This window comes from Mesoplodon mirus (genome assembly GCF_964341445.2).
Source record: "Mesoplodon mirus genome assembly, chromosome: X".
NCBI lineage: Eukaryota > Metazoa > Chordata > Mammalia > Artiodactyla > Ziphiidae > Mesoplodon > Mesoplodon mirus.
Genome location: NC_138981.1, coordinates 82,549,337 through 82,566,529, shown reverse-complemented (window position 1 = coordinate 82,566,529; position 17,193 = coordinate 82,549,337). Strand labels below are relative to the sequence as shown.

Below are 17,193 nucleotides of genomic sequence, written 5' to 3'. Positions count from 1 at the left end.
AAGAAAATGACGAGAGAAATATTATTTTATGAATTCCACTGGTAATAAAATTCCATTGTACTGTTTGATTCTGAACTTCATAGGAGCGGCTTGCCTCCTGCACTCCCTGCAATAATAACTAAATAGATAAATAAATAAGTGAAACCAAAGCAAAACCAAACCACTCTCCAATTCTTTAGGCAATGCTTCATAAACGTTTCCCACCCAAGAACCCCTAATGGAAGAGAAAATTGAACACACTTCCCAAGGGATCTGCGGCAAGTGTGAAATTTCTTTGAAGTCATCTGTTTTATTTTAAAAATTCATGTGAATTTTGCATTCCACTCCATAATATATATCTGTGTTAATGTAAAATGATGTGTTTTCTCCCAATATCTTTGAGTTACTGAGCTCTAGGAAAATATGCTAAGTTTATACCATAGCTTTGCATTGTCCAAGACGCACACAATTTTAGAAGGTTAGCTTAACAAGGAATGAAGGCAATTTATAAAATACGTTTTTCCATGAATCCCACATATTTCTTACTTTCAGTTTTCTTTTCACTTCAAGGTAATTTTTTTTTCTTTGTCAGTTAATTTGAGGTCTATAACTTTAGCACTGAGCTGAAATACATTTATTTGCTAGAGCAGACAGAAAAGATCCTTATTCTATCAAAATAGGTACTTGGGTTTTAATAATCAAAAAACACAGAAGGGGGGAGGGATACAAGAGGAGTATGGGATTAATAGATACACACTATTATATATACAATACATAGGCAACAAGGATTTACTATATAGCACAGGGAACTATATTCAATAGCTTGTAATAATCTATAATGGAAAAGAATCTGAAAAAAGATATAGATATATATAACTGAATCACTTTGCTGTACACCTGAAACTAACACAATATTGTTAATCAACTGTACTTCAAAAAAAATTAAAAAATAAAGAGAGAATTTTCAAAAGTATAAGAAAAAACAAAAACGAAGATATTAGTAATCATACAATTATTCTTGAAATATGAGTTATATAACTCAATTATTAACTGAATTAGTTTCACACCAGTTTAAAAAGACAGGTACTTTTTTTCTTTTTGTAGGCAATCATTTCACAAGGAGATAGTCCAAAATCATGGAAAATGAATTAATATATAGTGTTGATCTATTTTTATTTTTGTGGTTGGTTGTGAATATAGATATGCTTGCTATATACACAGTACTGGAGGTGACAGAATGTGATTCAAACAGGACTGAAATCTGTATTAAGCAAAAAAGACAAGTTAGACACCAAGGAAAAGTATTTAACTATAAATAAGAAGTTAAGTGGCTTGATCTTTCACACCACATTCTGTTTTTTCTTTCAAACTAAATTCACAAGTATTTTGTTCTAAGGCTTTAGTAGTAAAACATTAAAAAAATTAAGGAAATGGATTCTGAACAGTGATTTGACAAATAATAGTCAGTTGTCTTAGAGGAGAGGGCAGGTGAGATTTCCAGGCATATGATGCAGCATGAAATCATACACAGAGACAGGATTATTAGAAAGGAATAAAAATGGCTCAAAAGAAAATATTTCTGGACACATGAGAACTAGAAGGAAATGAAAGGGGGATGCAAGCAGGCAGAATGTACTTAAAAACTTGTTGAGTTGCAAACTCTGAGTCTGAATTTCATAGGGAAAGAAAAAGAACTAGTCAAAATAACTTGAGAATGGGGATTGCCGCAGTCCAAACAGAAAGATAGGAAGAGGACTTCTGGCAAGTCTTTCGAATACAATGTCAGGAAGACTACACGAAAGCAGAAATAAGCAAAATACAACAGAGAGGTGTTGCTCTTGAAATGGCTAGGAAGAAAGAAGTTGATGATATCGTAAAAGAAAAATATGAAAGGATTTACCAAAAGCCCAGACGTAGGAAACAAACAAATAGAACTGAGTATAATACATACTTGGCTGAGACTAGAGGAGCTATAGGTACCCTTATGATTGTTCTCTTCCAACAAGACAACAGCAACAACTGTAATATTCATTATATTAAAGGAATTAAAGAAATTTCATTAACTTCATTAAATTCAAGAAATATGTTGAGGATGCGATCAACAATACCAGACCGGCAGAGATGACCACTGAACAATATTACACAAACGACTTTCTGGGTTTTGTAGACACACTTTTTTTCTCCTTCAACGGACACTAATGGTTTATATGATTTGTAATAAACTCGGGAAACGTATATGCTTTTGAGTCCTTACTGAAAGTCCTCGGAGTTACAGAGAAGCAGAATTACTATAGTGCAGTTTCAAATATAAGATTTATGGCCTACTCTTCTTATCCAAGAGGAAAAATGTACTTCTCCACATACGTCAACCTCACTTTCAAAAAAGTTTCCTTGACCCTTCCTCCTTTCTTTCACTTTTCAACTTCTTCTAAAAGTAGACAATAGTTACTAACCAACAAAGCCAATCTGTTCGAATTAAATTCTTGGAGACATTTTTGTTCCTCCTCTCCTGTTCTTCACTGGTGCCAGGTTCTGCCCATTCTAGTCCTTCAATGATGCCCTGCCACCTACCTCATCAAGATCAGACTGCTTAGCATGACACTGAAGTCTCTGAAATGGCTACCTTACTACTTCAGCCTGATAGTCAATGACTCTTTCACCATCCTAACACATTCCGCCACTGTGCCTTCTCATATTGTCTGCTCTCTGGACAGCATACCCCTTTTCCATGTCAGTAAAAATCCTATTCTCATGCTTCACCCTGTTGGCCTCCTCTTATCTATCCATTCAAAGGTTCTTCCTCTCTCATCTAAACCACAGTCCATTATCTTTTCCTGTAGCACTTCTCATATTCATCTTTGTTTTATAGAGTATTTGTGTATATGTCTTTTCTTCCCTTCTAGATTTTAAACACATTCAAGCAAGAACTATCTCACGATCATTTTGATATCACCAACAGCCCCAGAGTATGATTCCTTTGCAAATAATATACACGTAAGTATTTATGAAATGAACAAATATACTATTTGATCAGAGATATGAAAGCTTCAATAACCTAGAGCGTTAAAAAAATAAAGTCGGTCAAAAGCAGGTCATTAAAACACACTATGCTGTCAAATATAAGCTAATGGAAACTATCTTCCTGCTTTTCTTATATCAGTAACCAAATAAAAATTACGATTAATGCTTATAGATTATTTAATCCTACCGTTTAAAATATTTACTTAGACAAGATGTAGTCTCAAAGCAGTTACAAATCAATTACCTTTGCTTGCACTTTCCACATGTTCCAGTTCTTCAGGAAATTTTAGGATATCCCGGTATTTTTCCTCACAAATTTCAGCAATAAAATGCAAGAGGGTTGTCTTTTGATCTGCTGATTTAGTATCTCGGATCTGGAATGGAATAACAACATTTTTAGTTTTTTTTTTTTTTTTTTTTTTGTGGTACACGGGCCTCTCACTGTCATGGCCTCTCCTGTTGCAGAGCACAGGCTCCGGATGCGCAGGCCCAGCGGCCATGGCTCACGGGCCCAGCCGCTCCGCGGCATGTGGGATCTTCCCGGACCAGGGCACGAACCCGTGTCCCCTGCATCGGCAGGCGGACTCCCAACCACAGCACCACCAGGGAGGCCCTTTTAGTATTTTTTAATAATATATATAGAGAGATTTTTCTTTTTTAAAAAATTATTATTACTTATTTATTTATTTTTGGCTGAGTTGGGTCTCTTCATTGCTGCACGCGGGCTTTCTCTAGTTCTGGCGAGCGGGGCCACTCTTCCCTGCAGTGCATGGGCCCCTCATTGCGGTGGCCTCTCCCATTGGGGAGCATGGGCTCTGGGCGCACGGGCCTCAGCAGCCGTGGCCCACGGGCTCCAGAGCGCAGGCTCAGTAGTTGTGGCGCACGGGCCCAGTTGCTCCACTGGCATGTGGGATCCTCCCGGACCAGGGATTGAACCCATGTCCCCTGCATTGGCAGGTGGATTCCTAACCGCTGCGCCACCAGGGAAGCCCGAGAGACTTTTTCTTAAACAAGATAAATAAATGAATAAATTGAACTCAATTCATTGTAACTAATTAAATTTTTTTTAAATGTCTGGGGTAGTTCCTACTGAGGTCTAGTGACAATGCTCTGGATTTTAAAATGAACTCCGCATTTTAAAAGAGAGAAAGATGACCAAAAAAAGTAAAAAATTAAACATTAATCCGTATTTCTTAAAATGTCTAGATTATTATGGCAAAATGAACTATTCTTTTCTCATGAAAAGAACATTCACTTAAGTATTGATAATAATAGTCCAAGTGAATGTGTGTTTATGTTATCAGCATTCTGTTCTTTGCTTTATCACAGAAATATATTCTTGAAAGCTGGATTCGCCTGTGAGGTTATATTTATTTCTGGCCATTGCTGATGCAAATTAATGTAAAAGAGCAAGCACATTTTACCCTCGTTTACTTGCATGGGCCATCAAAAAAGAATAACTGAAGGCTTTTTATGCTGATTTATAAACAGAATCTGACCACACAATCGTGATAATATGTCAAATTTTATTTGTCTGCCTACACATTGTATCTTCTTTTCAGAGACACTAGAAAAGGGATGCTGCGGTTAGAATGATAAAAGTCTTTAAAGTATAGGACCAAAAAAATCTATGATGAGAATCTAAGTGTTTTCTTTAATATAGCTCTCATACTAGACTAAGCTGCAAATGAAATCAAGGATTTACTTCAAAACAAAGGATAAATACAGTATAAAGTATCAACTTTTCTCATTCTATTGGATGTTTTAATTCTATAATCCTTGGATGACGGATTTGTCCACTGATGTTCATACTGATTTGGGGTTTTCAGCTTTAAGGATTACTGTTTAGAATAAATGAATATTCTTTGCAAATAGGTTTATGTAAAGGCTGTGGAGGATATTTAGGTAATTACAGAGTAATTTAATCCTTATTGTTTTAGTGTCTAAGGAAAAAAATCATATTTAATCAATCAGTCCCATACTTTTTGTGCTACAGCTTTCTAACAACTGTTATGTTCTAATGATATGAACAACTTAAAAGAAATGTTAGTCTTCAGGCTCAAAACAAATAGCCACAGGAAGTATGATGCTGATAACTTAAGTGGCCACAATGATTTCTTTAAGAATTTCTGGGATTACTATTTATCCCATGTAGGTAAAATATTTAAAATTTTGCATTATTATGCTGATCCACCAAACACTTTTAAGTACTACAAGGTTGAAATGACACAATTCAAGAACAAGCTATAAGAACAAAAAGCAACAAAAACCTCAAGGGCAACTTGTCTTAAGTAAGGCTTGCAGCTGTAGAAGAATCAATGGGAGGTTCACTTTCCTAAAGAGAGGCCTTTACCGGAGATTGCAGTGTTATATGATAACAAAGTGTATCCCCTTCAGAGTATGCTGAATATTCCAAGTAATAAGGAAATAAACATTTTCTTTTTTCTTACAGATTAATTGAATCCCTAAATCCTAAAATCCTAAAAACATTAGGAGCTTAGGGAAACTGAAGGCATATCTTCCTAAAGGAAAGGCAATTGATCTATATTTTGTGAATTCTATAGAAACAAATTATTTACACATACACATACACATACATCAACAACAAAAAATCCACGCAATTTTTTAGGACACTAAATTGTACAAGTATATCATAATTTTTTTTAAATGCACATGGTGAATACAAGAAAGGAAAACACAAAAATAGAAAAATAGCACTGTGCTCATATGGCAATCTTCTGGGTGATTTAAAAATTTCCTTTTTGACATGCATGCTTATAAGTGCTTAATTTTCAGAAACTGTATTTGATAAATATTTATCCAGAAGGAGGGCCATACATTTAATTCCTGTTAAAAAATTTACTAGAGTCAATGGTTACATTTTTAAAAGATAAACAATGCATAACATTTATATCATTAACTATTAAATATCTTTGTCGAAATCAGAAAGAGTGGTAGACAGAGTATGCATGTATTTTTTTAGAATTGTAACATTCCTTTCAAAGCAGGGACAAAGATGGCCAAGTGCCTATCCTGTCAAGCTGAGAAATATCTTGGTATGGTAGACAAACTGCTAAATTTGTATTGCAATATTTATTTTTTACATAACCTTACACCAGGAGTCCATCTTAAGGTTTCAAACTGGCAGGGAATATGTGGTCTTTTAAATTTTTCTTTATGTGCATGACACTTAGACCAATCATTTAAAAATGAATATATATATATATATATATATATATATATATATATATATATATATATATATATATTTAATATATATATAAAGGGAATTCACTGGCAGTCCAGCAGTTAGGACTCGACACTTTCACTGCTGTGGGCCTGGGTTTGAACCCTAGTTGGGGAACTAAGGTTCTGCAAGCCATACGGCATGGTCAAAAACAAATGAATATATAATATTAAAATATAAAGGCAAAGCATTTTTACTTATTAAAGTATATTTACTTTGTATTATCATGTCTTCAGTCTCTCTTACCACATCTACACGATCCACACATTAGCCATCATCTCTCTCAGGACCTATTGTGTGGTTCGATGTCAAGTACAGAAGGCAGTTAAGAACATTCACCTTCATCGCTTCTAATGGCTAATGGCATTTATGCAATAATTTGCCCTTCCAAGTGTACTAGCTATATATAGACATCTCTTGGGTTAGTACAAAGGTAATCTAATCTGAGTATGTTCAAAATCACTTCCAAAGTGTTTGGGTTAGTTTAGTAAGAAATAAAATTGTCTTCCCTTCGATATTGGGTTAACTCAAAATTATGTTATTTTTATATTAACATCAAATATTCCAATAATACTTGTCCAGATTGCCAGAGTCTCACTGGTAGCTATTCCATAAGCATTTCAAGGTTCACTCCAGCCAGGAGCCAAGTGCCATCTTGCATCCTAGACTGTGCTTCCCCTCTCACCAGCAACAGTTAGGCAGGGGTATGAGATAGATATAGGACTGCTCTTTATAACATGCAAAAGGATGAACAAAATGGTCACCCTATAATCCTCTGTCTTGTACATATTTTCAAACAATAAAAACACAAACAGTAGTTCCAGAAATTGGAATTATTTGAAAAAACTAACATTTTATAATATCTTAATAAGGTGAGTTATCAACAAATGATAACAAAAAAAAAGAGTAATTCACTATATTCACTGATAAAGTGCCATCAGTTAATAAACCATATAGTGATTTTAATTATAATCCTCTGACCAATAAATGTTACACATAAAGATTAATAACTGAGTTTATACTAACTGTATCTACCTAATCTTTAATAACTTTCTGAAATGGTACATGAATACAAAATACCTTTAACAAATTAACACCTATTTCTCTAGCAAATTCTGATCATTTCTTTTTTCTAATAAACAGGAGTGCTATATTATGAAAGATAATATTTATATGTGATGTGTTCAAATACATTTCCAAAACTACAGTTAGGCAGATAGCAAAATATCTGAATAACTAATTGCCTTGTAAAAGATTTTTTCATTTTGAATACTCTCATTCAAGCCTGAAAACCTGCAGTCTCTGCCTTGTTTTTGAAATCAGGCGGTTTGAACACACAGAAGCCAGCACACAGCCAGAGAGCCTGAGCAAACAACATTTTAATCATCTACGTCAGTCACATACAATCTTTCTGTGAAGGACCCCTTCTATAGGTAATTTTCCCTTCTACTGAGATCTTAAGCCTATTTCTTCTTGCTCTGTCGACAGTGGAAACTGAAAATAACTGTTTGCTATTCTCTGTATAACCACCTCTCAGAGAGTGTAAGCTCCCTTCTCAGGTGTCCTGTTCTCTTAAACCAAACAATTTCAGTTCATTTAACCTCGCCACACAGATGTTAGTTTTCAAATGTTTAATTTTGTTAGGATGATTAGAACCCATTCAAAGTTTCCATTGCAAAGTCTCCCTTCAGCTACTAGAAAAGCACACAAACTCCTTGGTTTTACATTTAAGGCCCTTTTCGAGCTGGCCCTTGCCTACCTTTCTAATGTGTCCCCTGCTGCTTCCTGGTGCCTACCCTTAACTTCAGTCTGACTACAACTGCTTGAAAATACCATGCAATGTCATACCACTGTGCTTTTGTACATCTTGCTCTCTCTTTGACCCTCCTCTTTTTTTTTTTCTATCTGCCAAGTGAATACCTACTCAAATTTCAAGACTACTCAACTACCCCCTCCTGTCTGAAGACTCCTCTAAGGAGTAATTGATGACTTCCTTTGCCATATTCCTTCACTATAAACATTTCAACACAGTAGTTTCTTCCAGTCAGTATGAGCTCTTTCAAGGGAAGAGACCCTGTTTTACTAATTTTTATTATCCACGGTACCTAGGAGCATGCTAGGACATACTAGGGAGGCAATCAATGTTTTCTGAATGAAGATTTCTCTCCACTTGGGTGGGCTACAGAGCAATACTTCTAAATTCAACTCTACGCTTGTTAAGTGTGTGTGTGTGTACATACATATACCTATACATATATACATACATATATATATATATATATATATACAGAAAGACTGACCCCAAAGCCCAGACTCTTCTAGGACACCATATTTATTGAGAGTTATGTGAGAGTGAATGCCAGAATAAAGTTACAACGTTCCCCTTGGGAAATGAAGCACTGTACATTTATAAGGGGAGACAGGAGCAAAGCAATTATGAATGTAGAAGTACATTTGATGATCCACTGTGGGCTGGACACTAGGGATCAGAGATAAACAATGCATGGTACTTTCAAAGCCTCAGGGAACCCAGAATTTAGGAGACAACACAAAATTATACAGAAAGGAGATGACGTAGGAGAGTAATTTGGTGGTAAATGTCAAGGACTGATATAGTTAAAATGATAACTATGGTACATGTAAACAAAGGCAGAGAAAGGACAAATTCAAGACACATTGTGAAGACAAACAGGATTAAGTCACTGAAAATAAATACTTGGGATGAGGGAAAGGGAAAAATCAAAGACTCCAAAAGTTTTTAGTTCTGGTGATTAAAAGAATGGTTGTATTGTGTCAATGATGAGGAAGCAATAACTCTAGAGTAAGCTGGCTTTGGGAAGGAGGTGGAAGTTCATTTTTTAGACATAAGTAGTAGGTAGCTATGTGGAGCTAATCTATGAGAAGGTGGTCATGGCCATTCCATCCTCTCTGCTTCATTTTATCCTATATGATTTCACCTAATAATGCTTCTTAAACATCCATATGATCACGTCACTCTCTTCCTTCAAAAAATCCAATGGTTCTCTACAACTCATATAATAAAGTTCACATTTCTAATCAGAACAGTTACTGAGCACAGACTTTGGATTCAAACAGAACTGGGTTTGAACCCTGACTCTACCATTCACTAGTTGTGTGACGTTGGGCAAGTGAACCCTAAACAATCTATGTCTCAGCTTTCTCATCCATAAAATGGGCATTAGATAACACTTGTAGAATTGAATAAGATAATGTATTATCATGACCATGATCATCATCCAGATTAGAAGTGATGAGAGGCTACTTTAGCTTCCCATCTTCACACAGAGTAAGTCATTATCATAACCTAAAAGTCCCTCTGTGATCTGGTCCCCCATTACCACTGAGATCTTATCTCTAGCTATTATCCCTCAGCAGCCCCCTTCAACCATGCTGGCCTTCATTCTGCTGCTCCTTGAACTCACCAGGCATGTGTCTTACTCAGAGTCTGTGCGTGTGCTTTTTCTCTGCCTGGAAGGTTTCGCTTTTATTCACTTGAATGCCCAGTTCCTTCCCATCTTTCAAGATCTATACTCAAAAGTCACTTTCTCATTATGGTCTTTCCTAGCTACTCTATCTAAAATTGCAGTCCACTCTCAAAACACCTCTTACCTCTTTCCCTCTTTTATTTTTCCCCATAGCAATTATCACAAATATACTATGTACCCTATTTATTTATTTATTGTCTGTCTCTCTGCTACAATGTCAGCTACACAAGTACAGGGTATTTTTTTCTTTTTTCTGCTTTGTTCACTTTCATACACTCAGCAACTAGAACAATGGCTGGCACATAACAGGCACTTAATACATATTTACTCAATGCACGGATGGATGAAGGTTTCCACCCATTTTCTTATGCTCTTCCTGACCTTAAATGCCTTCTTCCTTCATCAGGTGGTAGTAGCCTGTACCTCCTTTAAGGCGGAGGAGAACAAATATTTTTAACCCATCTGTCATGTGCTTATGGGACAGACACTTTGATAAGTGTTTTATATGGGTCACCTTTTAAAAAAAATCCTCAAAACAATTCAGTTACTCAGTTATTAACAAGCCCATTTTATAGGTAAGGGACCAGGTTTAGAGTGCGTAAGTAACTTGACCTAGGTAAACAGGTAATAAGAGCTGGTGCCAGAACACAACATGGTTAACTTATGTACACTGGGTGTCTAATGCACAGTGGACTGAATTAAGTGTCATGGATGATGAAGGTGATGGGAGTTGGGGGGCCAGGTCATTCAGGGAGAGCGGTGCTAATGATCCTCTCTTAACTTTCCTGAACAGAATTAATAAATTCTGTTTTTGTTTTCCCATAGTGCCTTATATATACTCTAGTTACAGGGTTTATTCCACAAAATATAATTTTGTTTATGCAAGGAGTCTCACCTACCAAATTGTGAACTCCTTAAGAAAGAGGAATACATCAATTTTGTTCAGTAAATGTTTGTTGAATGAATAAATGCTACAGAGAGGCCAAAGATAATGAGGACTGACTTGATGACTAGAGAAATCTTCGGTAACCTTCAAGCAGTTTCAATACAGTGCCAGGTGTGCAGACTTAAAAACAATGGACAGCCAGAAAGAGGAGGTAACATGTAAGGTAATTTATTCAAAATATTGATTATGGATAACAAATAACTAGATAATAAAGGGGGCAGCAGAGCTGGCAGCTAGAAAATGGTGAGGCTAGTAAGGAAGGTTATTATAATTATTTGTACCAAATACATTGAGCATAATTAGGCCTGTGGGGATCAGGCAATGGAAGAAATAAGAATTAAAAATCATGAGAAAGAAAAATGGATGGACACTGACTATTTCACTGGTTCTCAAACCGTGGTCCCTGAACCAGCATTATCAGTATCACCTGTGAACCTGACAGAAATGCAAATTTGGGGGCCACACACCAAACTGACCAAATTAGAAACTCTGAGGGCAGAGTCCATCAATATGTGATTTAATATACTGGCCAAAAAATTGATAGCACCTCCAGGTGATTCTGAGTCATGCTAAAGTTTGAGAACCACTAGACTTTTTTGAAGGAAATTTCCAGGCAAGAAGATGCTTGGCAATTGTCCACAGCTTGCTTGGGCCCTCTCATAATTACTTTCACATATAAAAAGTTGAAGTGCCGATATGATTTCAAAGCTTAGTGTCAATTCAAAACTAGAGAGGAGCAGACTAGCAATCTGTGCCATCTGAAGGACAGAATCTCTCTGAATGTTCTTAATTTACATTAAAAATGAGACTGATTTGTATCATAATTTACCATCTACTTATCTAAGAGTAGATGACCCAAACAGTATGTCCCATGCTGTGAAGATTCTAAATACATTGTTCATAAGTCTTTTAAACTGTCCCTCATCCTTCACCCAAAACTGTATTGAAAATACACTCACATGATGTTGCAGCGTGTCTTGTCTACTCTGTATTATCAGAGTGATGGACTAGGTAACCCAGGAGATCGTTTACCCCTTCAACTCTAACTGAAGCTGCACACTCACTTCTTACTGGCAAATCTGAATTAGTGTTTAAATATTTACTCAAGAATTTTTGAATCAGAATAACAAATGTCAGTTGCAGACCTCAGGTTTCAATGTTTTCCCTAAAAAGTCTTGCCTTGCAAATGTATTTCACCAGTCCTAATTTCCGGGCTAATGTGTACTGGCTCTAAGTAGACAAACACCGTGACCCATATGTGAAAGTTTCTTCGTATGAACCTACAGAGATCAGACAACAGCGGGTGAATGTAAAGAGAAAGAGGGCAAAAGGGGGGAAGCATCATCCCTGTCCATCACAGGCACATTCTGATGCTGCCTCTCCAATGTCGGCAACAGCATTTGTGGTGGAAGGCCAAGAGTGAGAACGTGTTCCTCCGTTACCACACATTATGTAGGAACAAAGTTGTGGACCGTATGCCCCCAGCTAAAGAAATCTTACACCCAACTTGCAGAGTGGCCCAGAGAATTCTCAGAATGACTAAACAAGCAAATATTCAGCCAGCTGCCAGAGAATATTCTCTTCCAGAAGAAGCAAGAATGTGCAGGATAAACACCAGGTTTTCTTGCATGAATTGCTGTAGAATGAATATTTATCAGAGAAGAAACTGATTTTCATGTAAAGATTGTAAGAAATGCCATGGTAAGGCAGAGTGGACGTTACTTAAGGAAAATTTTCAGGACATGTTTAAGCAGGTCTAAGAGTATTAAAACTTCAATGTGATATAATCTAAAATCTACAACAAAGTAGTGAATGTAACAAAAAAGAAGTAGACTCAGATTTAGAGAATAAACTAGTGGTTATCAGTGGGGAGAGGGAAGGGGGAGGAGGGGCAATATAGGAGTAGGGGATTAAGAGGTACAAATTGTTACGTATCAAATAAGCTACAAGGATATATTGTACAACACGGGGAATATAGCCAATATTTTATAATAACTATAATGGAGTATGACCATTAAATTTTTTTAAAAATTGTGACTCACTATATTGTACACCTGTAACTTACATAATATTGTACAGCAACTATACTTCAATAAAAATAGAAAAAACTTCAATGTGAGATAAAAGTCCATGTCTCTAGACTGTATCAGAAGGAAGGCCTTTCTAGATACATCCCGTCCTTTTTCCCCTGGTGTTTATACAAATGGCCACATGAAATTCAGCAAACTTATCAACAGGTCCTTTACTCAGGAAAACCCAGAATTGCCTAATCCCTCTGTGTCAAGAAAAGGGTTCTGACAGATAGCAATGCCACATGATCCACATTTACATCGAACTGTCCTTAGAAGTAAAGGAGATAGTGAAATGCAGTGAAGGAATCTGGTTGAATCATTGGAATAAACCCACCTAGATTACCAATATGATCAGATCATTCAACTTCAGTTATTTTAGCAAAAATTTTCCCTAATCATGGTTCCTTTTTTCCCTATTATATTTGTATATTCATGGAACAGTTAATATTTAAGCAATCAGGAATGCTCCAGTGCATATACCAAAACAACTACTACTGCATGCCAGTCGTGGTACAGCACATGAATTCTAATGTTTGTCTCCTTTATTTAAACAAAATTAAGTTCTGTGCTCTCTGCCAAGGGTTGTTTACAAATTATTGCTTTCTTCAACACCACCACACGCTGCAATAACATTGAGAAAGATAATGTATTTTTAAGGATTGCAATTACCATAAAGACATTAGCTTTGTAGCAGAGACCAGACAGGTTTCATACATGCTTTCCTGGCTTTATTTCTAACTCTCACCCAAAATGCTTTTCTGGGTACTACATGACCAGGGCTGACGCTAATTCAGCCAAATGTAATCTAGAGTAGAAAGATGTCTTAATTCTTTATGTAGGTCTGACTGTCCCGTTTTTATGCTCTTGATTTGGGTATTAAGTGGCATTTCTTATAAAAAGGGAAAAGATGATATCAACTGTGTAAAAATCAAGCAATATAAGAGTTTTACACTTGTTAGCATAATTTATGGCAGCAATCTGTGAAAAGAGAGCTTAAACTTGAAACCATGACAACATGAAAATGGCATAAGGATTCATCTCAATTGCCACCTCCAGGCTCAGCAGGACAGTGGTGATGTGAGTTTCCCAGAGAAGACAAATTTTGCTTTCCTGTTCTTCCTGCTTCACCTCTCACCATCTCCCCTTCTAGCCCTACTTATGCATTCAAGGAGAATACCCTGCATATGCATTAGCCTGAAGTAGCCAGCACCAGTGGCAAATCAACAACCATTTTATCCTTATTTGAGGAAAGGCCAGAAAGAATTAATGAATTATGTCTATACTTTAAAAAGAAAAGCTGGTCTGGCACTTTCAATGGCTCTTAGTTAATCAACCTGCCTATAGGAGGCTTACCAAATAGAAGTTCTTCTGAGAATGGTTTCAACAAAATCAAGTTATTCTAAATTGGTATAGAAATAGTTTACAAGCATGAACATCCCTAAGGTCTTCAGTGGTTTCTCTCAGAAATGGTTTAAGCATTTAACTAAAACTTGTGACTTTTATTGTCATGAGGATTTTACTTAACAAAACTGTTTTATATGCATGAGGTTTGAGAGCGGGTGGAAGAGTTTTGGGTTTTTTTTTTTTTTTTCTGTACATAGCTTTAAAGATTATCACCACCACCGAGTGTATAGAATTGATCTTGCTATCTATATACAGTGTAAATAAATGACATTTGGTGGTGCAACACTAGTGGTTTTAGCTATTTAAGAACAACCTTTAAGGCCCAAGATATGTAATATTGCTAAAGTATAATTAGAATCTGGCATAATTAGAATCTGAGGAGTTGCTATTTAGGGGTGAGTTACATAATTAGCTATGTCCATTCATTTGTTTTCATGACTGTATATTATTCCACCACATGAAAACAATTAATTTTAGTTACAGTCCCGTGTTGACCATTTCCATTATCTAGTTTCCTTTTTTTGGTGGGTGGGGGAGTCATTATTACTGATATTCTTATAGATAATGGTGCTGTGAACATTATTTTATTATAGTAAAATACACATAAAATAAAATTTACCATTTTAAGCATTTTTAAGTATACAGTAAAGTGGTGTTAAGTACATTCAACACTGTTGTGCAACCATCACCACTGTCCATCTCCAGAAATTTTTCCCATACTGAAATTCTGTACCCCTTAAACAGTAATTCCCCATCCCCCTCTCCCCTCCCCACCCCCCAGCAACCACTATTCTACTTTCTGTCTCTATTAAGTTGTCTATTCTAGGTACCTCAATTAAGTGGAATTATCAATATTTGTCCTAATGTGTCTGGCTTATTACACTTAGCATAATGTCTTCAAGGTTCATCCATGCTGTAGGATATACCAGAATTTCCTTCTTTTTAAAGGCTGAATAATATCCCTTTGTATGTATATACCACATTTTGCTTATCCATTCATCTGTCAGTGGACACTTAGGTTGCTCACACCTTTGGCTATTGTGAATATAATGCTGCCATGAATAATGGTATACAAATATGTGTTCAAGTCTCTGCTTTCAATTCTTTTATGTGTACATCCAGAAGTGGAATGCTGCATCATACGGTAATTCCATGTTTAATTTTTTTTTTTTTTTTCCTGTACGCGGGCCTCTCACTGTTGTGGCCTCTCCCGTTGCGGAGCACAGGCTCCAGACGCGCAGGCTCAGCGGCCATGGCTCACGGGCCCAGCTGCTCCGCAGCATGTGGGATCTTCCCAGACCGGGGCACGAACCCGTGTCCCCTGCATCAGCAGGCGGACTCTCAACCACTGCGCCGCCAGGGAAGCCCCATGTTTAATTTTTTGAGTAACTACCATACTATTTTCCACAGGGGTTGGACCATTTTACATTCACACAAGCCAATCCACAAGGGTTCCAATTTCTCCATTTCCTCTCTAACACTTTTGTTTTCTGGATTTTTTAGATAGTAGCCATCCTAATGGATATAAAGTGGTATCTCATTGTGGTTTTGATTCACATTTCCCTAATGATTAGTGACGTTGAGCATATTTTCATGTGCTCATTGGCCATCTTCTTTAGAAAAATGTCTTAAAATCTTTTGCTCATTTTTGAATTAGGTTGCTTGTGTTTTGTTGTTGTTGTTGTTCAGTCATAGGAGTTCTTTATGTATTTTGGATATTAATCCCTTATCAGATATGTGATTTACAAATACTTTCTCCCATTCTGTGGATTGTCTTTTTACTCTATTGATAGTGATTATTTCTTTACATGTCTACAGAGTGATTATTCTTGTACATGTCTCCAGAGTCCTTATGTAAGCTCTTATCTAGAGAATATACTAGGAGTTGCATTTCTGGTTATTGTATCTTCAGTATTTCTAAATCTTACCAAATTGTTTTCAAAAATAGAGGTACCAAGTTACATTCTCACCAGTAGTTCTCCTTGACACATATTCTTTTTTTATTATTATTAGTTTCTGCTTTATAACAAAGTGAATCAGTCATACATATACATCTGTTCCCACATCCCTTCCCTCTTGCGTCTCCCTCCCTCCCACCCTCCCTATCCCACCCCTCCAGGCGGTCACAAAGCACCGAGCTGATCTCCCTGTTGACACATATTCTTAGTCATACTTGATATTAGCAGAATTTTAAAAATTTTGCCCATCTCACAGGTATGAAATGATATGTCCTTGTGGTTTAATTGTAGGTGTGAATACAAAATGGTACAAGCATTTTGGAAAACAGTATCTTTTAAAATTAAACCTTACTTTCCATAAGACACAGCACTCCCAGTCCTAGGTATTTACCCAAGATAAAAGAAATTTATGTCTTGTACATGAATATTAAGAGCAGCATTATTTGTAATAGAAACAAAGTAGAAACAACCCAAATGTCCATCAAGTGATGAATAAAAATGTGGTATATGCATACAGTGGAATATTATTCAGTAATAAAAATGAACTACTGATATATGCCACAATATTATGCTGAGTGAAATCCACACCAAATACAAAGTAACACAAAAGACTACATTATTGGATGATCTCATTCATGTGAAATTCTAGAAAAAGGTAAAACTATAGTGACTGAAAGCAAATAAGAGGTTGCCTGGAGCTGGGAGTGGGGATTGACTGCAAAGGGGCATGAAGAAACTACAGGTTGATAGAACCATTTCGTGCCTTGATTGCAGTATATACAAATAACAAATTTCATCAGACTGTATACTTAAAAATGAGTCAATTTGATTGTATGTCAATTATATTTTAGTTAAGTTACTTTAAAAAATTACAGGTTAAGTTCAAATCTCTCTTGATTGTGAACATATTTTACTTCTGAAATAATTAATACAACAACAAACAAAAGTCCTACGGAGATGCTTCCAGAAATTGACAAGTACCCAGGCATTTCTCTATATTTCTCATATATTTCATGAAAGCTGAAACTTGTAAACATAAAAAGATTTGAATGAACCAGGC

General features: G+C 36.2%; 1 protein-coding gene across 4 annotated transcripts in view; it reads right to left on the bottom strand.

Moving 5' to 3' along the window:
- The window catches only part of DIAPH2 (diaphanous related formin 2), an 886,034-nt gene that overhangs the window by 406,647 nt on the left and 462,194 nt on the right, over positions 1 to 17,193 (bottom strand). For all 4 annotated transcript variants that reach the window (XM_082609568.1, XM_082609566.1, XM_082609565.1 and 1 more), the window contains one exon: positions 3,245 to 3,374. In XM_082609568.1, the coding sequence (XP_082465694.1) occupies positions 3,245 to 3,374 (130 nt within the window). The remainder of the gene's footprint in view (positions 1 to 3,244; positions 3,375 to 17,193) is intronic.